The sequence below is a fragment of the Bombus huntii genome, chromosome 17 (genome assembly GCF_024542735.1).
Source record: "Bombus huntii isolate Logan2020A chromosome 17, iyBomHunt1.1, whole genome shotgun sequence".
NCBI lineage: Eukaryota > Metazoa > Arthropoda > Insecta > Hymenoptera > Apidae > Bombus > Bombus huntii.
In genome coordinates, this window is record NC_066254.1 from 1,183,049 (window position 1) to 1,207,558 (window position 24,510).

General features: G+C 44.2%; 2 protein-coding genes and 1 pseudogene across 2 annotated transcripts; 1 reads left to right on the forward strand and 2 right to left on the reverse strand.

The window, feature by feature from the left end:
- Positions 1–1,272: 1,272 nt before the first annotated feature.
- LOC126875132 (uncharacterized) lies at positions 1,273–14,047 on the forward strand. Its single transcript, XM_050637855.1, has 3 exons — positions 1,273–1,540; positions 2,510–4,607; positions 13,846–14,047. The coding sequence occupies exons 1-3, from the start codon at positions 1,273–1,275 to the stop codon at positions 14,045–14,047; spliced, it is 2,568 nt and encodes an 855-aa protein (XP_050493812.1).
- Positions 13,555–13,673, reverse strand: LOC126875290 (5S ribosomal RNA; annotated as a pseudogene).
- A 4,351-nt stretch (positions 14,048–18,398) lies between the features above and the next one.
- On the reverse strand, positions 18,399–18,935 carry LOC126875133 (uncharacterized). The gene has a single exon (XM_050637857.1). It carries the CDS (start codon positions 18,933–18,935, stop codon positions 18,399–18,401), a length of 537 nt encoding a protein of 178 aa, XP_050493814.1.
- Positions 18,936–24,510: the final 5,575 nt, after the last annotated feature.

Sequence of the window (24,510 nt, forward strand, 5' to 3'; positions counted from 1 at the left end):
CTGACCGAAGTTGCGAGTCAATTCGAAGCGATTCAACTCGAATTAGAAGTATTGGACGAGGAGGAACAAGCGCGCGGCTTCGAAATAAGGGATCAGTACGTCGCGGTAGACACAAGGCTACAAAATCTTCTGAGGAACGCGCAAACAGCTTCGCCGTCGACATCCATAAACCCTCCAACCTGTGCATCATCCGCAAGTTTAAATCCGATATCCATTAAATTACCAGATCTTCGGCTCCCTACTTTTGACGGAAGCTTAGAAAAATGGAACACGTTTTATGATACCTTTTCCTCCACAATCGATAAAAATCCTAGTCTCACTGACATACAGAAATTCCATTACCTGCAGTCCGCCCTACAAGGAGAAGCAGCCGATTGCTTAAACGCGTTACCCCTTAGTAATGTAAACTACAGTCAGGCTATAGCCGTTCTCAAGGAAAGTTTCGAATGTCCACGATACACAGCTTTCAGTCACTGCATGGCAATAATTGATTATCCAAGGATAACCAAGGAGTCTCCAACGGAATTAAGGCGCTTAGTCCACACATTTAAACAACACATATATGCATTGAACAAATTAGGAGAGTCCTACCCCGATACCAGTGCTATGCTCAACAGCCTCATCCTCTCGAAAATACCACTAAGTATCCAAAAGCAATGGGAAATGACGCTGCCCAATAACGAGGTACCTCCGTACATTCATTTATTAAACTTCCTAGAGAGATTAGCACGAAGCTCCAGACCGATCACCACGGTCAGACAAACAAGAGAATCACCGGAACAAACTACTCCGGTCCGTCAGCGCGCATCACGAGGGCATGCACTTACGGCGACACAGGTTACTCCAACATGCCCCACCTGTCAAGGACCACACCCCATTTGGAGATGTGACACCTTCAAAACCAAATCCCTTCGCGAACGCATTCGGGAGGTCAAAAGAGCATCACTATGCCTCAACTGCCTCGGGAAAGGGCACACAACGAAGCATTGTTTCGCAGGATCATGTCGCATATGCGGAGAACGACATCATACAATGCTGCATAGGACAAAACGCCATTCAGGGTCTCGTTCCAGCACGTCCAGCCCGAAATCTTCCCCATCCAATAGCCGATCCACAACACCTTCCTTGCCACCTTACGTATCACCCACTCGCCGCAAAAAGCACACAACAGACCACAGATCGGAAACACCACGAACAGCCGCGTCTCCAAGTCCACCGCCCAGTGACAGACGAACACACAACCAATGACGCCGACGATCGACGACTCCGTTGATGACCGAACATACCAGACCAATAGCATCCGAATTACTGTCCAATGATCTAGTCATCACAGCGCAGATTAATATTTTGAATGATAAACAGCAACCAATCCGTTGTCGAGCGATGCTCGACACCGGATCCAGTATGAACTTCATTACCGAGGAATTAGCAAAATCGTTAAAGATAAGACAAAACAAATGTTCGGTCCCGATCGGAGCTCTAGACACCTTGACAACGACCTCTAAGCGACACATCACGGCCACGATCACTTCCACTGACGGTACATACACGCGGACATTAACGTTCCTTATCATTCCAACCATATCAACCTTAATTCCCAGCGAACCCATCGATCGTTCGACACTTGAGATACCAAAAAATCTCAAATTGGCCGATCCACGATTTCATTTACCAGCTCCGATAAATGTACTACTAAGCTCAGGTTCAACACTCGCGTCGATGTGTGTGGGACAAGTCAACCTCACGCAGCCAGACGAGCCTGGACTGCGTCTGCAAAAGACGCGATTCGGATGGGTAATCGGGGGGAGTCCAACTTCCCAAACCGCTACAAACATATTTCACACATCCACGACGACTTTACAAGCAGACCTCGCGCGGTTTTGGGAAATCGATGAAGGACCCTCAATTAAACATATCTCAGAGGCAGATCGACGATGCGAAGAACACTTCCAAGCCCACACCCGACGCACCAGCGAAGGACGATACATCGTCGCTCTACCTTTCAACGATCAGCTTCAGTCACTCGGATCCTCTAAAGCGCTGGCGAGTAAACGACTCGCCTCACTCAATCGCCGATTCCAGCACGACAAACGCTTCGAATCAGAATATCGAACGGTAATACAAGAATACCTGGCGTTGGGACACATGACGAAGGTCAATGACAACCACTCCGACGACAACGGATACTATTTACCCCATCATGGCGTGACCAAAGCATCGAGTCAAACCACCAAACTCCGTGTAGTTTTCGACGGATCGGCACCAAGCACTACCGGAACCTCCTTAAACGATACACTTCACACAGGACCCAAGTTACAGGAAGATCTATTTTATATATTAATTAGATTCCGCGCTCATCAATACGTACTCACCGGCGACATCGAGAAAATGTATCGGCAATTCCTCGTACGACCAGAGGATCGGAAATATCAAAGGATATTATGGCGCAACGCGAGTGGAGAAACAGAAACATATGAGCTTAACACTGTAACGTTCGGTTTATCCGCAGCCCCGTATCTAGCTATTCGGTGCCTCAAGCAACTGGCAGAGGACGAAGGACATCGATTTCCACGTGCAGCACAGGTACTGCAGCGGGATTTCTACGTCGACGACGCTCTCACCGGAGCTGAAACGAAGGACGAAGCCCTCACGCTCAGAACAGAACTCACCAATTTACTTCAACTGGCCGGCTTAAACATACGAAAATGGGCGTCAAACGATAAGGACTTATTACACGGACTTTCCTTAGAAGAAACAAATCACCAACATTTTTTGGGCGACTCGCAAACCTTGAAGACGCTGGGAGTGTTTTGGAATTCATCCGACGACTCTATTCTTTACTCGGTCGAAGTCAAACCCACGCCCTCTCGAGTCACGAAACGAATCATCAGCTCGGAGATTGCAAAAATTTACGATCCGCTCGGTCTGCTCGCACCGGTGATTGTTCGGGCCAAGATGCTACTTCAACGAATATGGTCGTCGAAAATCGATTGGGATGAATCACTTCCGATCGAGTTACATACAGAGTGGGAAAGGTACTATGCCCAATTACCCTTATTAAACAACGTCAGGTTCCCACGCAAGGCAATAATCGAGTCCGCAATGGAAATTGAACTGCATGGTTTCTGCGATGCCAGCGAAAAGGCTTACGGAGCCTGTGTTTATCTTCGAACCCTTAACACCAACGGCCGTGTTTGGACCCAACTTTTAACCGCAAAATCGAAAGTCGCCCCACTCAAGTGCCAGACCATTCCTCGGCTCGAGCTGAGCGGAGCACTCCTTCTTACGTCCCTGATGTCGACAGTACAACAAGCCCTATCACACAAAATTACTCGAACTATCTATTGGACCGATTCCACTATCGTCCTCCATTGGCTCAATACATCACCTCACACCCTTAAAACATTCGTCGCTAACAGAGTCTCCGAAATTCAAACAAAAACCAGCATCCGCGATTGGCGCCACGTTCCTACCGACGACAACCCCGCGGACTTAATATCACGCGGCCAAACACCCGAAGAGTTTCTGCGCCCAACCATCTGGCAGCACGGTCCTGCATGGCTCTACCAGTCGGAAGGCTATTGGCCGACATGGGCGCTAACACCGCAAATTGAAGTACCGGAGCAGAAGGGGGCGATTTGTCTGTCCGCAAACCCCGCCGATTACAGTTTGTTGCAAAGGTATTCATCCTGGCCCAAGTTGATACGAATCATAGCTCGTTGCCTCCGTTGGAAACAGAAAAGGAACCGAGCGGCACCCCTAACCGTTACGGAATTACGCATAACGCACAATAAACTGATAAAATTGTTGCAAAACATCCATTTCTCCGAGGAAATTCGTACACTCCAAAAAGATCGGAACGCGGCGATAAAGGGTAAGCTCACGCGACTCAATCCGTTCATAGACAAGGAAGGAATATTGCGAGTCGGGGGTCGACTCAGTCATTCGTCGATGACCTTCGCCCAGAAACATCCCATAGTATTACCTAAGTCATCCGTTACAACACGCATCATAGACCACGAGCACAAGATCCACATGCATTCCGGAACGCAGGCTACGTTATACGCAGTAAGACAAAGATACTGGCCCGTTGACGGTCGAAGTCAAGTATGGCGGGCGATCAAAGGCTGCGTCCGCTGCTGCCGCGCTCAACCACCGCCGGTAGAATACGTGATGGGTAATCTGCCGGAGGCGCGAGTAACGGAATCTCGCCCATTTACAAACGTCGGCGTCGATTACTGCGGGCCGTTCCACATCAAGGAAAAACGAGATCGTAACCGTCGTCAGATAAAAGTATACGTAGCCATTTTCGTATGCCTAGCAATTAAAGCGGTACACATCGAGCTCGTTGACGATCTCACTAGCGAAGCCTTCATCGCCGCTCTTCGCAGATTTATCGCTCGACGAGGGTATTGCTCCACCATCCATTCTGATAACGGCACCAACTTCAGAGGAGCAAGCAACGAATTACGAGAGCTTCACGATTTATTACAATCGGACGATCACAAGGAAAAAGTAACCGCATTTTTAGCCGACAAACAAATCGAATGGCGCTTCATTCCCCCTCATTCGCCGCATTTCGGTGGGCTATGGGAAGCAGCGGTGAAGTCATTTAAACGCCACCTCAGGCGTGTAGCCGGCAACGAGTTACTCACCTCTGAACAATTGAATACTCTTATCATAGAAATAGAAGCAGTCCTCAATTCCCGCCCGCTAACTCCTATCTCCACCGATCCAAATGATCTCCTAGTCCTCACTCCCGGACATTTTCTCATTGGCGATTCACTAATGTACTTGCGTGATCGAGATTTCAGAGACATTCCATCGAACCGACTCTCCAGATGGCAGCATATCCAACAGCTTAAACAGCATTTTTGGAACCGCTGGCATAAGGAGTATTTGAACGAGCTAACCAACCGCAATAAGTGGAGCAAGGGTGGACACGGCATCCAAAAAGGCACAATCGTCATCCTCAGAGAGGACAACGTTCCCTCCATGCATTGGCCTCTGGGCCGAGTTATCAAGGTTCATCCAGGCGCCGATGGTGTCATCCGGACAGCTACAGTTCAGACGGCAAAGAGCGTTTTGGATCGGGCCGTCAAAAGGCTTGTCCCACTGCCAATTCAACCCGATCTCGAGAAACCCGAACAACTAGCCACCGAGACGAACTAAGATGGGAACTTCAACCACATCTCGCTAATTTGATCGGTACCCTCTCAACGGGGGGAGGATGTTACGCCACGCGGCTTGCCATAGATCATATTCTTAACTGTCGGTCGCGGTACTATAATGTCGCAGACGGATCGTCGCGGCTGCCCGGCAAAACAAACATTGTAGTGGCAAGCGCATGGTTCATTAAGCAGGGCGACCTCCAGAAACGTCGATTCGTGGCCGTTATTTTATCTGGCGTAAAAGAATGTGGCGTGATCCGAAGGTAGTGGGGGTCGCCTTCCAGAAAAATCAGAACGTTTCGAGAAGCCAAACAGTCAACACATATCTTATATCGCGCATTACGTAGTCACATTTCTTTTTGTTGTTCCATTTATATCTTTCTAGTTAATAAGTTGTTGCAATAAACATTAATTTAGTTGTGTTAATTCTGTGAAATTTCATTGAACTACCCTTATTATCATAATCGAAATAAGGGAATCGATCAGTTCGTGGCGTCGATTGTTTAATCGTAACGAGAATTTACAACTCTCGTTGACGTGATATCTCGCGATCGCGTCTCTCCGCGAATGATCGAAACAGAAATACTAAATTATATCGCGACAGTTGTGCTAGTGAAGATGGTAGAGTGATTTTTCCTGAATATTATAATACACAGAAACAATAAATTATACAAAAGGAGGTCGCACAAACTATATAAAAAGAATTAAGAAGTAGAAAAAAAACTGCTATCGTAAAAAGCACCAGGGCGTGATCAAATCCAAAACATAATAATAAGTTAGAGCGAGAAAGCTATGGTGCAAATTACATACATAATTAACAAATTACATACATAATTAGCAAATTACATACATAATTAAATTAGGTTATGTTACTTTCCATAGCAGTGAAAAATCGCACACAAAATGTCCATACTAAACTCCATAAGCCAGAAACCGCACCAACCTGCTACAGAATTGAGATGTAGTAAGAGTAGGGTGCCAAAGAAATACTCGATGTTTTATTTAACAATTCGTTTATTAACTCGACTAGCGGCTTCTTTATAACTCTCGACTCGCGATTCGCACTGACGACTGTTCGATCATAACTCCTCTCTTAATCCGTTTTCTTCCCTTTTGTCTTCTTTTGATATCCCCACTACGCATGTATTACGCACGTTGACACTGGCGTGCGTCATGGTGGGTCACACTTGTATTTCACAGAATAGGTAGTACAAAATAGGTTTGTTATTTTATCTCAACATTATAAACAGACTTTCAATAGTAAAAACACAACTATTCAATATTATAAACTTAACATAATTATTTACATTTTTAATGCAATTTTTTAAAACATATTAGACAGAGTGCCGGCTGGCCCTTACAACGATCACATTATGTTGTTACCTTTTTCGCTTCATTCGCGGCATGCTCTCTATTATTTATTCTAGAAATGCGTTTATGACATTGTTTACACCGCCGTCTCGTTTTTCTTGCAGGCCCTTGGTACGATTGCAGAAAATGTGAATGTTTTTTAGGCAGTACTTCATTTTCACTTGGCATTTCTTCTCTGTGGGGATTCATTGCATTTAAAAGGTGATCAATAATTTTTTTGCGAAATTTTAAAATTTTAGTATTTTTGGTACCCGATTTTCCATGTAGATACCACACATTTACGAGGCAAGTATCGCATATTAATTCTATTGCAATTTTTCTATATCATTTTACAGTTCTGCGCAAACTATAATAAGATGACATCTGATCGGATAGATCAACCCCCTTTTTAGCGTCATTATAAAAAAGAAAGAAAACAGTGTCTGGCTTTAATTTACTATTTTCCCCTGAACAATAACAAACCTGGTTTTTGAAAGTAGCTAGCATACATATTGGCCTTTTGTCAGTCCATTTTAAAAATTTAACGTAACCTAACACTATTTTCGTCATGCATGTTCCTCACGCGCACCGATGTTCTCCGACGAACATGCATGACTATTCTTTTTTCCTGTACGGAATTGAAAAATTTTTTGATTCGCGTTATGAACGTTTCATATAGAAAAATGTTCACAGAATTGCGTACGATAGTTAGAATTTGCGTTAGACCTCTACTTTTTGTGAAAAATCGAAAAGAGTACTTCATAATTAGGGCCAAAACTGGACCGGTCAGCTTTACTTAACAGTTACAGATATATGCAAATTGATATTGCCGAACTATTGTATATAATGTATTAGGTGAAGTGCACGGAATTTATTGAACTCAACAGAAATCATATAGCTTTTGTAATTTTGCTATGAATTGAGGTCAAAGTTGAAAAATTGCGATTTTTTTTCAAAATTTATTTTCTCAACAACTAAGGGTGATGGACAAACACTGGCTTTAGATTCCTTTTTAGCTCGTCGAGATCTATAAGAATCACCTAGTGGGTATTGCCGCGCAAAAAGCGTGTTGAACAGTGTAATCTGAGGCTGTGCCGCCCCACGAAGCAAAGCGTGCATTCGGGCGCCGCCTCATATACAAAAAGTCATGAATATCGGCGCCGGTGTCGCTCAAGAAAGGCCACCCGCTCAGACATAGTAACTAAGTAGACGAAACATCCTGCCTGCCACAGCTATCGAAATAATAACCAAACTGCAACTGAATAGCCGCCTCTGATATACATCCGACGATAACCCCTCCAAAGAGACTAAAACCTCCATATAAAAACCCTCCTAAATTAGCGCTCAACACATTATCCTGTTGTAACACTTTGAACCACCACTCTATTGAAATTTATATAATAAAATTTCCATCATCTTATACGAAGTTCAATTTCTTCGCCTTATTCGTGAAACGTTCGAACTGCGACGCAAGGAGATCACTGGCGATCTATCGATTTCGTGATTTCTTGTGTCTTCGATGTGACACCGGCGTCAACGTGTTAAGCGTCTGTCATCGTTGTCACGTACGCCTTCTTCCAAGTATTTGGCGGAAGTATCGTAGGGATATCGATACATGCCTGTCGGCATTTGCTTGTGTTTTTGATATGATATTTATCGCGGCCTTGCTTATATTTCGTCGATCTCTCATAAATAGTCTTTCAGCGATGATATAGTATGTACCGACGAAACCGTTGAAAAGAGAGTTGTTCCTTGCGGTCTAGTGCCGCTATAGAATCATAAGCTTATTCTTCACGCTAGCAAAACTGGGAGGAAAAATAATACTTAAAAGATCATAGGATCATGAGCATACTTTATGATAAAAAATTACCATTTTGAAAATCGTGCTGCAGGTTAATTTCGCACGAACTTTTTTTACACATGTTTTAATACATTCTGTGCTGGGAGCAAATAGTGGAAAAAATATATTGTTGAAAATTTTTCACTTGCACAATATAGACCATCAAGAACATTACAACTATTAATTTAACTTTTTTCCTACACTTTATGTAGTTTTTAAAATATGATTTATATACTTAATATTTCATATCACGAAAAGCCAAAATTTCTGTAGCGGTGTTTTTATCCTGAACATCGTTTTTCGATAGGAAAGACATTGTTGCGTTATTAGCATCACGTGAACCACATTTGTGAAGTTTCAAAATTGTTTAAGTTTTCAAGTTGCCGAATTTCCCTCGTGAGTCTAACTTCGGTTTAAGTTAGGTTTAGATCAGCTTTAATTCATGTTGTTGACGTCATATTGAAAGAGAGGCCCTTCCTTAGAGCATAGCAAATCGACGAGATGCGCCAGCAGTCGGTTGTGAGTTTAATTAACCGTGAACGAAAATAACGGAAAGCTATCTACCGGCTAGCAGAAGAACTAGCACATAAAATAGAATCTTAATTATAAGTTAATATTAATTATAGGTTAATTACGATGACCAACTAATAAAATGCAACAATAAATAAATATAGAGATAGAACAATAATAATAAATTGTTTCGATCATTCGCGGAGAGACGCGATCGCGAGATATCACGTCAACGAGAGTTGTAAGTTCCCGTTACGATTAAACAATCGACGCCACGAACTGATCAATTCCCTTATTTCGATTATGATAATAAGGGTAGTTCAATGAAATTTCACAGAATTAACACAACTAAATTAATGTTTATTGCAACAACTTATTAACTAGAAAGATATAAATGGAACAACAAAAAGAAATGTGACTACGTAATGCGCGATATAAGATATGTGTTGACTGTTTGGCTTCTCGAAACGTTCTGATTTTTCTGGAAGGCGACCCCCACTACCTTCGGATCACGCCACATTCTTTTACGCCAGATAAAATAACGGCCACGAATCGACGTTTCTGGAGGTCGCCCTGCTTAATGAACCATGCGCTTGCCACTACAATGTTTGTTTGCCGGGCAGCCGCGACGATCCGTCTGCGACATTATAGTGCCGCGACCGACAGTTAAGAATATGATCTATGGCAAGCCGCATGGCGTAACAAAATAGTTGCTAATAAAATGTAAAAAATAACGCTAATAACTAATACAATAATATATTAACTTAGTATCATCGTAGTAATAGTTACTAAATAGGACAAGCGAAGTATTAAATAATTAATGATAAATTGAAATGGAACAAGAGTAGTCCTCGACATGTAATAGTCAATCATAGAAATTATATTAACACTATGATACTAGATTACACAAGACACGTGCAGAATTCATTAACAGTCGCCATATTGACAGTGTCACCTAACCCAGAGTATAATATAACAAAGATGAGAGCTAGTCATTGGCTACGGGAAGATCTCTTTTAGTAGAGTAGGGAGTAAATGCAAATGGAGGCCCGAATGTCATTTATAGGATAATGGAAGTCAACTGATAAACAGAATATTATAGCAAAAGAATAGAAATAACTGTAGCACAGTTAATATATTGGATTTAAAGCGCAGAGCCGAACACGTACATGAATGTAACGAATGTAAAGATTATAAAGAACATATAGGTTATTATTTACGCAACATAAAATAACACATACACACAATCGGAAGTATATAAAGGGGAATCCTGTATGTAAGCAATATGAATGTAAAGGTCTCTTTGGATGTACGATCTATGGAAATTAAGATTGCTAATAGGATGGTAATCCATTGATCGATGTGATAGTTTCTGAAAATTACTGAAAACAATATTATACAAAAATTCTTCACAGCTTGAAGATACTCCTACAATGTCAGAATGATTACATACAAACACTTCACAACACTGTTACTTGTAAATGATGCTAAATTTACTTATTCAAACGAGGAAATCAAATAAAAGTGCAATATATATAAAGAATGGGAGATACGAATAATGACCTCCCCCTACGATTATGAGATTTACACTAGTTTAGATACATAACTAATGTTTAGTTTATACATTATAGCCACGTTAATTTATACTTTATATACTAACATACTTGACATATTTTATTCATACGACTTCTGTACTTTATTTTACTTTATTCTATATCTTTACACTCATAGGGTAGATTCAATGACGCAACAGATATTAGAATAATCCCCATATGCATTATATTATATATATGTCGGAGATGAAAGGAAAACCGAAACCTTTCCTTGGAAATTTTGGGAACATCCTCTAGTACTTTAGCCTAGATTTTATCATAGCTGTAATTGTTTAAAATTTGCGACAGCGAGATTGGGTTCGAGGTGACAATTAGTCGCCGAACGTAGCCACGGTCACGGGATGGACGTTTTGCCTAACGGAGGTCTGGAGTGGTTGTATGGTTTTTCCGAGAGCGGACCTAGCCACGTGTGATGTTGCCTCGGAGGTGCCAATATAATGGGACATACATTGTATTAATAATCAAACTCCAGGCAGAAACTGCTTAGCTACGGCGTTTGGAACTTTCTCGATGCTTCCAACGAGTATGTATCAAACTTCAGGCAGAAACTGCCTACTGTCACGTAAAATTGATACTTGGGTTGTAAGAGAAAAGAAAGCTGAGTCGTAACCCAACTATTAATTTTCTTTTATCGAACTTTATTATAATTTTGGCACTTACAATAGAATAACACTGAACCGAAGAAAAGGGGTTGTACGACTAGAACAAGAACAAGAACTGCCCGAGCTGGGTGAAGTCTCGGCTTATATACGCCCTGGCTTGATGATGTTAAGGGGTTCGGTGTGGGTTCCAAAGGAGTCCGAAGGTCGGGGGTCGAGATCTTATCTCTGATGGGAAGTAAGGTGCGTCGCAGCCTTGGCGTCCAACAGCGGGGGGTCGATGTCTTTTCTCTGATGCGGACTAAGATGTGATTGATATCACACTAGGAACGGCGTTTGGAACCTTCTCGATGCTTCCAAACGAGCATAGAAAACAAATGCAATCGTACGGCGAGAAAAATCTCCACGAGGCTGGCATTCGTGCGATTGCCTTGGAGAGTGACACATCGAGCATTTCAACAATCGTATTTTGCGCCTGAAATTAGTTTACGCTTAGTAAAGAGTTATCCCGTTAACCGTAGATTCGTTTGAACCCAAGAACATTGTTAATAGCGTTCATTAAACTTACTATTCGTTAAACTTATTATTCATTAGACTTATTATTTGTTAAACTTATTATTCGTTCAACTTATTATTCATTAGACTTATTATTTGTTAAACCTATTATTCGTTAAACTCTAATATTCGTTAAACTTTGTAGTAGTCTTGTATATACGTGTAAATATAATCTCGACTTTGTAAAACAATAGCTAATTCACGTGAAGAGTTGTTAGGCGTTCAAAATTCTAACCATAACCCGACATATATATACTTATATCGTGTATATGCTCATATGTATTTATTCTGATGAAATTTACAAATAACATATTATATTTGCATTATTATAATATTGTATATTATAATAGCGTGATTTATATGTGATTTGTGTTGACATCTTAGCTCTTTGCGGACGAGTGTCGGTAAATAGCTGCCCAAGACTTTTTATCGTTGCGGACATGTGTCGGCATATAGCCATCCGAATCTGTTTATAGTTTCGCACACTTATTTTGAAGTGTCTGGCGTACGTCTGTTTTTCTGCGCTTATGCGTATTTACGCATGGGTATAATAAACTAAACAGTACTATGTTTCTGATGAATGAAAATTATAGATCTTTAGAAATCTTTTTTTTTTTATATATGTCGGAAACAAGAGAACGCTGCAGCCTCTGGAATTTTGGATAATCCCGCAATATTGTAATCTAGAGTCTATGACAGCTGTAATTAAACAATTGTAGTTGTTCAATCCGATTGTAATTGTTCGAGATTAGTGATAGTGAGCTTTGGCTCGAGGCGACAGTCCGTCGCCTAACGTAGCCGCGGTCAAGGGATGAACGCTTTGTCTAACAAAGGTACAGAGTAATTCTATAGCCCTCCTTAAAGGAAATATTTGTGACGGCACGCGACTGTAAACATTCCAACGGTCCCTGTCCCGTAGTTTGCCACGTGCAGAGCCTATTCTCCGAGTAAGATGATTGCCAGATGTCGATGCGTCTTCGCAGTACATGTTCAGCTAGCCTGAGGTCCCGTTATAAATCTTAAGTCCTTCAAACAAACAGTCTTTGTCCCAACTACGAGAAGATAGAGGAGACCTATTTTTCCAACGAAAAACGTCTCTCACTAGCAACTTTCCCTCGAGGGCGGCTAGCATCTTTTTCTAACCACCGATATGGAGATCGACCAATTAGCAGCAACGCCAAATTCCCTCACCTTCTGAACGAAGGCTTTTCTCGACGAATCCGATGATCTCGTGTCCTTAGACACACCCCGTGATAGTTTTCCTCTGTGGCATCGTCGGAACGGGAAAGGCATTCTTTCTGGCGACCTCATCGACTAAAGAGTAACGTCTTTACAATCAGCAACTATTCAGACTTAGATTTCGTGAGAACGTTCATCTATCATCCCGTTGACCGCGAATTCGTTATCGAACCTGAGATCATTGTCACTAGTGCCGCAAGTGCTTAATCGCCGTGTTTGATCGTCGAACCTGTGTTACCCATACTTGTGTTAATAAACCGTACTGTTACTATACCGCAACAATGGCTAATTTCAATGAAGAATCATCTAACGCTCCCAACCCCATCCTCGACGTTTCTCCGACATATATATTTACGTGGAGGAAATCCGCACGGACACCAGGCCGCTTCTGGGGAAAGCGGCGTGGTAGTGTCGGACTCCAACCGACTAAAACCTCCACGATAACCGTCCCGGCTGCGATCGAGAGAGGCCCGGGAACCTGTGTGAGCGTCGCAACGCGGCCTCCCCCGCGCGCCTAATACCACCGCTGATAGGGCGGTGTGTAACCATTGTCACACCGCGCCTCGTCGCCGGAGCCGCCGCGCCAGGCAGCCCGGTTCCCCCAGCAGACTGCTTGGCGGCCCAGAGGCGCTAAGCCGCCAGCGTCCAAGCCCGAACCTCACGGTTCCAGCGCGCTTCGCCAACGCCACACGGAGTTCCCAGACGATCACTCATCCAAGTACTATCCGTGCCCGGCGCTGCTTAACTTTCGTGATCTGACGGAAACGAGTGCATTCAGCGCAGCCAGGGCGTTGGCCCAGATCTTTAGAAATCTTATCTTCCGTTTAACGTAAACTTGCGATGTAGGATGGTGGTCGAGTCAGAACGAATTTCAATTTTTCAATGGCATCATCAGACGAATCAGCAAGCTTTTCGTATATTATATATATTTTCTATAATACCTTATACACGATGCCTAAAAGATTCAGAAAGGACATGTTCGATAGTGATAGTTGTGATGAATATTATCTTGAACCTGACAAGGTAGAAGACGATAACAGTGCTTCAGATAGTGAAAACGAACTCCGTTCAACAAGGAATTGGCTCAGACGTTTTAATATTTCTAGTGATAGCGACAGTGATAATGAACTAAATATTGAAGAAAATAATACAAGCCTCAACAATGAATAACGCAAACGTTCAACATGTATATTTTTTCAAATGCGCGCGCCAATACCTCTCGTCCACAGCGACGCTCGCTCGTCGAGAGGCCCCGCCCGCAAACGGTTAGAATGGTATAAACTAAATTTAATTAGGATTGGCAACCCTCGTGGGTACTAATAATACAAGAGTATTAATGATGACCTTGGCAAGGAATATGGTTAATGGAAAGGGAATATCGCTTTTATGACGCCCTGAGAAATGTAATGGATTATGAAAATGGAACGGCGATGTATGACTTACACGGTTACAACCCTGGACAACGAACAATATTAATAATTATAATGGAAAAGTCGAATAAGGGAAAGAAAAGTGAGGCGCAGTGGGTTTTGGAGCCCCCAGGCCCCGTCGGAGACTCGAGTAGCCTACCAGACTCGACCCGACGGTCATCAAACTATTGGAGGAACGACATGGGGGAGGTTGATCCCAAGGCACTCTCGCTCGGAAATGGCGACTTGGGAAACTGAAGATGACCAAGACGCCAGTGGTAGTGACACTGGTGAGGAAAGTGGTAGCCGAATAAAGGGAATTAACCTCTTAGGTACGGCTGAATTTTGCGCGGAACTGTTTCTTTGTACAGCAGAGTTTGGTGCGAATTACGTAAACGATACTGCACTGCAATGTGTGACGGATAATGCTGTTCCCTACGCAAGCACATTGGAACGAAGTTTTTGATAACTAAATTACAATTTTTCTTAAAGATATGATGCATAAAGTTTAACTTTAATAATTTATTTTAATAATTAATAATACGATTGAGCGTGATATATGTTAAAGCACGTTACGACACATAGAACCACGTCTCAATTTTCACACTCATAGAGCGATAGTGTCTTTCAAATTGTTCTTAGTTTTCTATTTTGAAGCGACATTTTGAGGTTGAAGATTCTAAAAAATTATAGGGATACGGATCGGCATGTTAAAAGGAGAATCCAATAATTTATTTTAACGAAAAGTAACAATTGATATCTGACACTGGCGTATGAAAAACAAAGACTATATATTCTGCCTGTATATTGTTAACACTGTTATAAAACATTGCGAGGACAAAAAACGTGTGAAGCAAGACAAATGAAATAGATCATTTAGTTGAAACGGTGAGCGAATGAGTGGGTAGAATGAGCCATTATAGAGGCGCGTCGTAATGTAAGATGGCATCCACGAAAGCCACTATAGTGACACATCATACCTAAGGGTTTAACGGGAGTATTCCGCATTAATCCACTATTTGGTTTAAATAAACGTAAAATTCTTGATTACAATTTGTGTTTATAACAGATAGAAATTTTACTGCAGTACAATGTTTATTCTTTTATCGGGATTTTCCACGTTATCTCACTTCAATTCTCGGAATTTATGTCGAATCTTGGTATTTATCAAATTTTATCGAAGATACAATAGTTGACCGTTAAATGTTTAAAAAGATAAGAAAACTGAATTTATTGCTGCAGACTTCGAGCACACACTTCCTTGTATATAAAGAATTACTGTGTATATAGTGAGAAATACTCAGTGTCTGCAGTGTCACCTTAACGGAAATGACAGCAAGAAAATTAAATAATTATATTTTGCATTATAATCATACATTACACGTGTTGAAAAACAAAATAAAATAGAAAAAGAGAAGGGATCCACAATCCATCAGTTTTAACTTATGGTTTACAAAACAATAATACTGACGTTAGACGTCAATTGGGAAGTCAATTTTGAACAAGTTAAAAAAAAACTTTTTTGAAGTTAATACATTGAGTTGATGCATACAGTTAGAAAAATATGGCGTGAGATATCAGCTGCGTTTTGTGTTCGATTAATTCACGCGCAATCCAATTCAGTGTCACGCAAATGTCATGCAGTCGTCAAATCCAAAGGTTATAGGGGCTACCTAACATCTTATTAGAATATTTTTTATTTAGTTTTTATTAAAAGTAATTATATAATTCCAAATATGTTTAACTTTTGTCATAAACTTTTATTTTGTTCATTTTAGATCCAATATTAATTGTAGAAATTACACGAATATAATCGAAAATAAACATATTGCAATTCCATGTATACATTATTATCTCCTCATACTATTTTTAATTTCATCTAATATATCTCAGAAAATTAAAAATATGCAGTAATTTCCAAGCAATCATAATGTTTGTTAATTTCTGTCAGGTGTAGGTGTACATAGATATAAACAATGCAAAAGGGATTAATTTACTCATCAATGCCCAGCCTAAGTACTTAGAAAGATGAAATTCGGACAGTACACTTCTTTTATAGCGTAAGCATGAAATAAGTAAGGAGTTTTGGAAATATGGACCTAACGGGTAAAAAGCGGGTCTAATTTTCTTACAAGATAACTATATGCCCACTAAAGTTAGAGATGTGAAATTCGGCATATGAATCTGTGGCTGCACTCGACAGCACAAATACCACCACTCGACACTAACTAGTCGGACGACAGCAGCGCAGTGGTTAGTGCCTTAGGTTACGAACGTTCGGGACCCGGGTTCAAATCCTGGCGACCGGAGTCCAATTTTTCTTCCACGCATCTAAAAATGAGAAGAAAAACAGCAGTACCTCAGCAACGACATCTACATCCAGCAGCTACGATTATTACGGACAACACTCACACCTCAAACATTTCATAAAAAATAAATAAACATATGTTTGAACGTTTTTCGAAATTCAATATTTATGAGGCTGAACGAGGGGCACATTTTTTTCTCAAAGGATAACCACATCTCTATATCCACTGAAGCTGAAAATCAGAGACAATCTTCACGTCTATAATCTCAGTGTCTAAATCGTCGGATAGATTAGTTCGATGGTTAATCAGTAATGGAGCGTTTGGTATATGGTGCTGACTCGTCCGTAATGGCAATTACAGCCCGATGGACATCTAAACTCTACCGCCAAGATTGTTTGTTATCACACCAAAGTATGGTGCATTGCGATAAACTGTCCTTTCCAACTTTATTATAGGGATAGATATTTCTCGAATTCTTGCATATTGCTTTAATTTGCTTTATTACATTATTATACTTGCGAGAAACTTTACTCGATTGATTAAAGAATATTGGTTATTCAATTAGTCTTGCCTTTTCTTTAGATTTATATTCATTTCGTATGTGCTGGAGATGCTTTCACTGTCGTTCAATTAAAGAATATTGGCGATTTATTTGAATTCTTGATTTTGTTTGAACTGGAATTGTTTTCCTTGTCGATGAATTAACATTAATTAATAATTAAATTAAAATGTGGAGTGTTCTTCTGACAGCATTTGTTAGCTTTACTCCGTCTTCATCATCAGTGATTTGCTGTTAATTTAGTTTGTGATAAGTTGCGTAATACTAACTGCTAGTTCAGTTTAGTTATTGGAATTCGTGTCTGATAGATACAGAATTGTTTTTATAATCTTCGTAAATAAAGCATTTAATTGGATTTAATTGTCAGGTTTTGCTTTCTTATTTTCTTACTTAAAAATTTTATAAATTTCTACTTTACTTAGACGTGAATATAATTGCTTCAGACTTTTTTTTCGTGGAGGAAACCTTCACAGTCGCCCCGCGCCCTCCAGGGAGAGGGTGCTGGGTAGGGCTGGATACCAGCTAAAACCTCCACTGTGATCGTTCTGACGATTGGTAGGAGAGCTCCAAGGCTATCTTTTCGTATTGCTGCTGGGGTACTCCTTCGTCTTCTACCTGATGGTCGGGAGTCATCCTTGGTTGATTAGACCGTTAGGGGGGGGGGCCACTCCTCCTGATGCCAAGCTGCCTGGGTCGTCGTGCGAGTTTGAAGGAGAGACCAGACCCTCTTCGGCGTGACAGCACATGGGTGTTGTCCTCTCACCCTCTCTCTCATCGGCTCATGACTTGCTCGCAGTAGGAGCGGACGGTGATGTACTCCTGTTTCCCCCTCAACATTGCTCCTACGATCGCCTTGGGGGCCAAACTCTCGCCGATGGCGAGTCGTAGGACATGGCGCGGTTCCTCCCACGAAGGGCAGAACTCCAGTATGTACTGTGCCGTGTCTTCCTCTTCCTCGCAGTGGTGACACGTGCTAGTTACCTCCCGCCGAATCCTTAGCAGGAACTTCCTGAACGCTCTGTGCCTGATCAGCACTTACGTCATTCTGTACGTCAATGGAAGCCCGCCACGATCTTTCTAGGCCCGATGAGGCCGCACCATATCTTCGGCGGCGAGCTGGCTGTGCCACCGTTCCCAAGTTTTGAGCTTTGCCACACCCCGGACGTCGTGGACCGAGTGGCCGGCAGAGGACTTATTCCCGTCCGAACACAGGCCCTGCAGTTGATGGTATACCCGTGGAAACGCTAGGGCCTGGAGCTAGAACGAAGGAGACGCATCGCCGACGCATATGATATCGTCCGGCATCCCCTTACGGTCCTGGTGGCGGTCGTTCTATGTAGCCTCCTCAACAAGAGTAGACTGCGTCGATTTTTCATCAGATCCTCCGCCCACATCGGAGCCCCGTACAGGACCCAAGAGCGGATGACTCCTTCATACAGTCGGCGCACTCCGACTTGCGCCCTACCGATATTCGGCAGCAGTCCACATAGGGCGTTGGCTGTCGCCGTCACTTTCATAACCAGGAGCTTGAAATGCGGCCCGAACGTCCATTGATCGTCGATGGTGAGGCCCAAGTATTTCATCTGCGGTCCTACCTCATCCTCCTCTCTGCTTATGTGCAGACACTGATCTGGCGGAGTAGTCCCTCTGCGTCGGTAATCATAAAACGATATGATCTCCGACATGGCTGGGGCCACCTTCAGGCCCAGCCTTCGTATAGCCCGTATCACGCAAACGGCGGCAAGCTCTCCGTGGCGCAGGTCTCGTGCCACCAGCGTCATCCGGCCAAGACCAATGTGTCATCTGCGTAACAAACCATGCATGGGTCTGGGGACATGGGGCAAGGAAGCACCGCATCGTATCCAATGATCCATAGAATCGGACCTAAAACCGAACCCTGCGGAACCCCGCGTTCAATGGGCCACCACTCCTCTTCATCCTTGCCGGTGTAGCCGACCCATCTGTCTTTCAGGTAGGCTCGTATAACACAAATGATGTAGGGAGGCACCTCGAAACATTCAAGGGCCTCTAATATCCTGCCCCAGGGTATGGCGTTGAATGCATTGACTATGTCTAAAGAGACTGCCAGCGCTACCCCACCCGGGGAAACCATGGCCCGTGACATCTCTCGTACCCGGTTCACCGCATCCATCGTTGAGCGGCCTCGCTGGAAGACGTACTCGCTTTCGTACCAAGAGCTTGCCCACTTCATCCACTAGGCATACCGGGCGATATGCCGACGGCGAGTCTGTCGGTCGTCCCTACTTCCGAAACAGGACCAGCCTCGCCATACGCCATATCCAAGGTATACTCCCTCCCCCAGACACCTTGTAAATAGGTGATGCAGTCTGGAGGCCATGATCGTCATCGTCTCCGCCCATATCTGTTCCGGGATTCCGTCCGGACCAGGCACCACGTTGCGGGAGGCCATCTTCTTTGTCGCATCCAGCATCACCTTCTCCGCAACCCCTAGTTCCTCTCTCCCCTCCACTGTCCAAGTCGAGGTGGTGCGCGGCTGTCCCGGGCTGTCCTCCTGTGGCGAGAACAGTGTGTGAATGACCTCTTCCGTCACTGCCGGATCCATCTCTGCCGTCAGTGGCGGGGCCCTTGGACGCAGTTTCTTCATCGCCATCCTGTACGGCCGCCCCCCACGGGTCGGATTCGACTGACTGGACTAGTTCCATCTAGGCTCGAACTTTAGCGCTCTTGATCCTCCGCCGTAAGATATGTCGTGACTCTCTATATGTTTCGTAGCGGAGGGAGATCTGTTCCTCATTATGAAGTCGCCAGTGGCGGGCACTCTGGAACCGCCTGCGGACCCAAATTCTCCTCGCCCGTAGCTCTGCGATCTCCGGTGTCCACCAGAACACATTCCCGTTCTGTCTGGCTCCAGGCAACATGCCGCTTTCATGTCTCGGCGAAGGTTCTCCGCCTCCTCGTCCACGCCTGTTTCTTCTGTGCGGGCATCCCAGTTCCAGGCCGCGTCAATGGCTGCTGCCTGGAGCATCTCGTTGTCTCTATCCTTGAGGCGCCACCTCGATGGCGGGCGGGAGCGCTCCGTTCTCCCAATGCCGCGGATCTCTCTCGCGGGCATTGTCTCCAGGCCGACCTCCATGAATATATACAGGTGGTGTGAGAGAGTCTCAACCCTTTCGGCTACTCTCCAGCCCTTGTTCCCCCGTTGCGAGGAGTGAGCGTTGAAGTCTCCCAGGACAAGGACCTGACGTGAAAGGTATCGTTTCACGCAATCGCCAAGTCTGGGAACTGCTCAAACACGGCCAAGGCACTGTTCGGAGAGACATATACGCCCACCACCACCATGCCAGCCCACTCAATCGCGGCATACCCCTTGCCCTGCTCGAGCAGGTTCCCTGCGGCGGGTGTGCCTGATGCTGACGTCCACGTCCTAGTGACTAAGCCGTCCAGGTCTCCGTCCCAATCAGGGGTGTCGAGTATACAATAGGGCTCGCCTACCACTCATAGGGCAATCTTGCTCTCCCTTATCGTCTGGAAGAGCAGGTCTTCTGCCCGTTTCGATCGTCCCACGTTGGTCTTGAGGAGCCGCATTCATCTGCTTTACTAACTCCATGTCCATGGCCTCCCCCGGCTATCTGTCCTATTCGTGACCTTTTCCTCTTCTTGCGGTAGATATCTCGCGTCGTCGCCCTGTCTTCTGTCCGTAGCAGACTCCCGAATCCGTCTGGTCCCTTAAGTTTTCGGCGGAACGCATGCCACCCCTCCCATTCTGTGTGTGGCGGTTGCACCAAACGACTTACAGAGCGGGCACCAGGACATGGAGGCATAGCAGCTCTTGACCTGATGACCGATGCCTCCGCATCTGTAGCATAGCTGCCTCCGGTCTACCGTAGATCCGCAGGTCACTCTCACGTGTCCCAATGGCTTCGACCCTCGCCATTAACAAGCCCACAATAACTCTTCCAGCTCGGCTTAGTTTCCGCGCTGTTGCTGTCGGGCATCTTATCCATGCTGACCCAAGACCACCTCTGGAAGTCCTCAAGTCTCCTACTCGAACTTCCAGTGCCTTGCATCCTCCGGCCCTCGCCAGGCTGTCCCGAAGTTCTTCCTTGCCGACCGAGATATCAATGTTAGTTACCCTTAGCTCCGCCGTTTTCATTGAGGCCGCAACTTTCACCGTTGTCGGATCCAGGGCTTGTGTCAACCGTGTTGCAAGCGCGGGTGCCTTCTCCCTCTCTTTGTCCCCGGGAACTTCTAGGATGATGCTCCCAGTCACCCCCTTCCTGATTTTAACCTGTTCAATATCGAATTCACCTACCGGGACTTTCTGTCTAGCTATTCGCAGATGACCGCGGAGGGGAAGAGAGCACCACCTTCCTGATCTCCTGCACCGGCCCTTCTGTGGGAGTTCGTGGTGAGGTCCTATGCGCCTTGGCAGTAGCTGGTCTCTTCGCATCCATGCTTATTCTCTTGCGTTCGACCACCTTCCATTCACCACCCTCTTGTCCCTTCGAAAACGATGATATTTGGGTGACACCGGCCCCAACCGTGATTATCTTTCCCTGTCTTTCTTCCAGGCTATAACGCCAGTCCTGTAGGCGTTCTTCCAGGGTCGTGATTAGTGAAGGCCCGAGCTCTTCGAATTTCCTATCGAGGGCAGAAAGACCATCCTTCTGCCCCCCGTCATCCTCCTTAGGGCGCCCCAGCTCTGAAGTGGAGGCGTGTCACCGTGCTTTCTCCTGACGAACACGCTCGACCTTACCTGCTTATTCTTTGCGGAGGACCTCGATCTCCTTTTCCAATTCTTCTACTCGCATCTCCGCCATCGTGGCAGCTTCAGTGCCGTAGGCGGGCCCCGTTCTCCTTGTCATTTCCACCGTGCCCGCGGCAGTGGTGTTTGTTGCTCCCTTTAAGGTCTTAATATACGTATTTTTTAAATTCGACGATGTTGTCGCCACCTTTATTATCTCCTCAACTCGCCAAGTTAGTTCGGCTCCTATGTCCGCTGTGGAGGATGTTCTCATCTCCGAGGTCAGTTCCATAGGTATGTTTGGAACTGTGGGCGTCAGTTTTCTTTTTCTTCCCCTGGATGTCTCTGCTGAGGATGAGGATGGGGCCCCATAGGCCATTAGCTCTTTGACGTCTGAACTTGCACTTCCCTGCGAGTTTCTTGCTTGGTATTCGCTTGGAGCCATCACCAGATCCATATGCCTGAATCCTCTGGTTTATCCGTCATATTTGCATGCCTCGTGGATTTTCTGGTTACTTTTGATGCAGGTTCCATTTCTTCCTCCATATCCTGCTTTGTACTGTTGGTATTCTCCTCGTCGGACGCGGGAGCCCGTCCGGTGTCCTTTAACGCGGTGGGGCTTAGCGCGCACGTACTCTCGGGTAGATTCCGAGGTAGCCCGTGCGGCGGCTCTGCTGTCACGCGTCGGAGAATGTCTCCGTCTGCCCACGTGTGCCGCGAGGCGTACCCGTAGGACGGCGCTGCCGGCGCGCGTCCTAACCTGTCTTCCTTACAGCTTGGTCGACAGGGCTGAGTTTTATCTCTTGCTTTCCTGTCCCACCCAGTCCTTTCCTCACTAATTTTCTTGCGCACTTCGCACTCACGCACTGGCACAACACTCTGGTCCACTTTTTTGTCGCCTTTCCTTGTTCTCAATATGATATAGCCTGCAGAGTACGGAGCGACGTAAACGCGTCCTCTCTGCATGCTGCGATTTTTTCAATCTTAATTGCTCCAGACTATGACGATTTTGATCTCTCAAAGAATTCACAATCAGAAGTTTTGTAAAAGAGGATTCCTAGAATTCGTTTGATTCAGAAGAATGTTGTGATGTGGAGTTGGAAAAGAAAGAGCTACAAGAAAAGGATGCAGATAAAATTAAACACAATTACATCGGCCAACACCAATTAGCAGGGCTGGAAGCTAGTTAAAACGGGTAATTCTTTTGAGGAATATAATGAGGTACACGAAGTGTTGTCAGAAGTAAATATTGATGATGTGAAGAATGGTATCGTTTCGTACGCGATGAAGATGGGAGAGGAAATGCCATAAAGAAACCCAAAAAAATCAATACCTATTACTAAATTTATGCAAGCAAATGCACGCTTTCTCTCCCACCTTATTTGAATAAGACCTATTACTTTTAATCATTTACATTGTTCGATAAGAATTTAAGAACAACCTACTTAGTTTTTGTAAAATTAAACTTATTTACATAAATAAGACCATTTTTATAGGCAATACTACATGTTGTTATTTAATCGTCTCCAATAACACTTATATTTTATTCCAGTTTTGGTTAAATTACACTTTTATGAATTAAAATTGGAAATATATGTCGGGTGTGCATTAGAATTAGGGTTAGGGGCGTGAAACGAATCTCCTTTTGGATTACACATTGTCGTTATGCAATAGAGAAGACATTGATTAGTACAAATACGATTATCATAGAACTGGACAAATAACCGTGGTAATTAGATACTCGAGAAACTAATGACAATGATTCTAGGTTCAATATCGAATTCGCGGTCGCTGGGATGAACGTGCTCACAAAAGCTAAGCCGGACGCGTAATACTCACTGATCGTAAGGTGTTACACTATTCGTCGATGGGATCGCAAGAATTAAGAAGAAAGAATGAATTTCCGTCCCGATGATGCCACAGTGGAAAACTATGATGGGGTGTGTCTAAGAACACGAGATCATCGGACTCGTCGAGGATATCCTTCGATCAGAAAGTAAGGGGAATTGACGTTGCTGCTAATTGGTCAATCTCTATATCAGTGGTTAGAAAAAGATGATAGCTGCCCTCGAGGGAAAGTTGTTAGTGGGAGACGCCTCTCGTTGAAAAATAGGTCTCCCCTATTTTCCCGTATTTGGGACAAAGAAGGACTTTGGGACATTGAAGGACTTTAGTTAGCCAAATCTTAAGATTTATAACGGGCCCTCGGGCTAGCTGAACATGTACTGCGAAGGCGCATCGACATCTGGCAATCATCTTACTCGAAGAATAGGGTCTGCGTGTAGCGAGCCACGGGACAGGAACCGTTGGAATGTTTACTGTCGCATGCCGCCACGAATACTTCTTCTAAGGAGAGCTATAGAATTACTCCATACCTTTGTTAGACAAAGCGTTCAATCCCGTGACCGCGGCTACATTCGGCGACTGGTTGTCGCCTCGAGCCCAAGCTCATTATCGCAAATCTCGAACAATACAATCGGATCGAATGACGACAACGGTCTTGATACTCCGAGGCAAAACAACAACAGGATTTGAATTGTTCTGACTCGCGTGCCGCTACATGTAATACGTTATAAGGTAATTGTAAATTCGACCGATTGTGTGGAGGCGCGATCGCGAGGAAGCGCGTC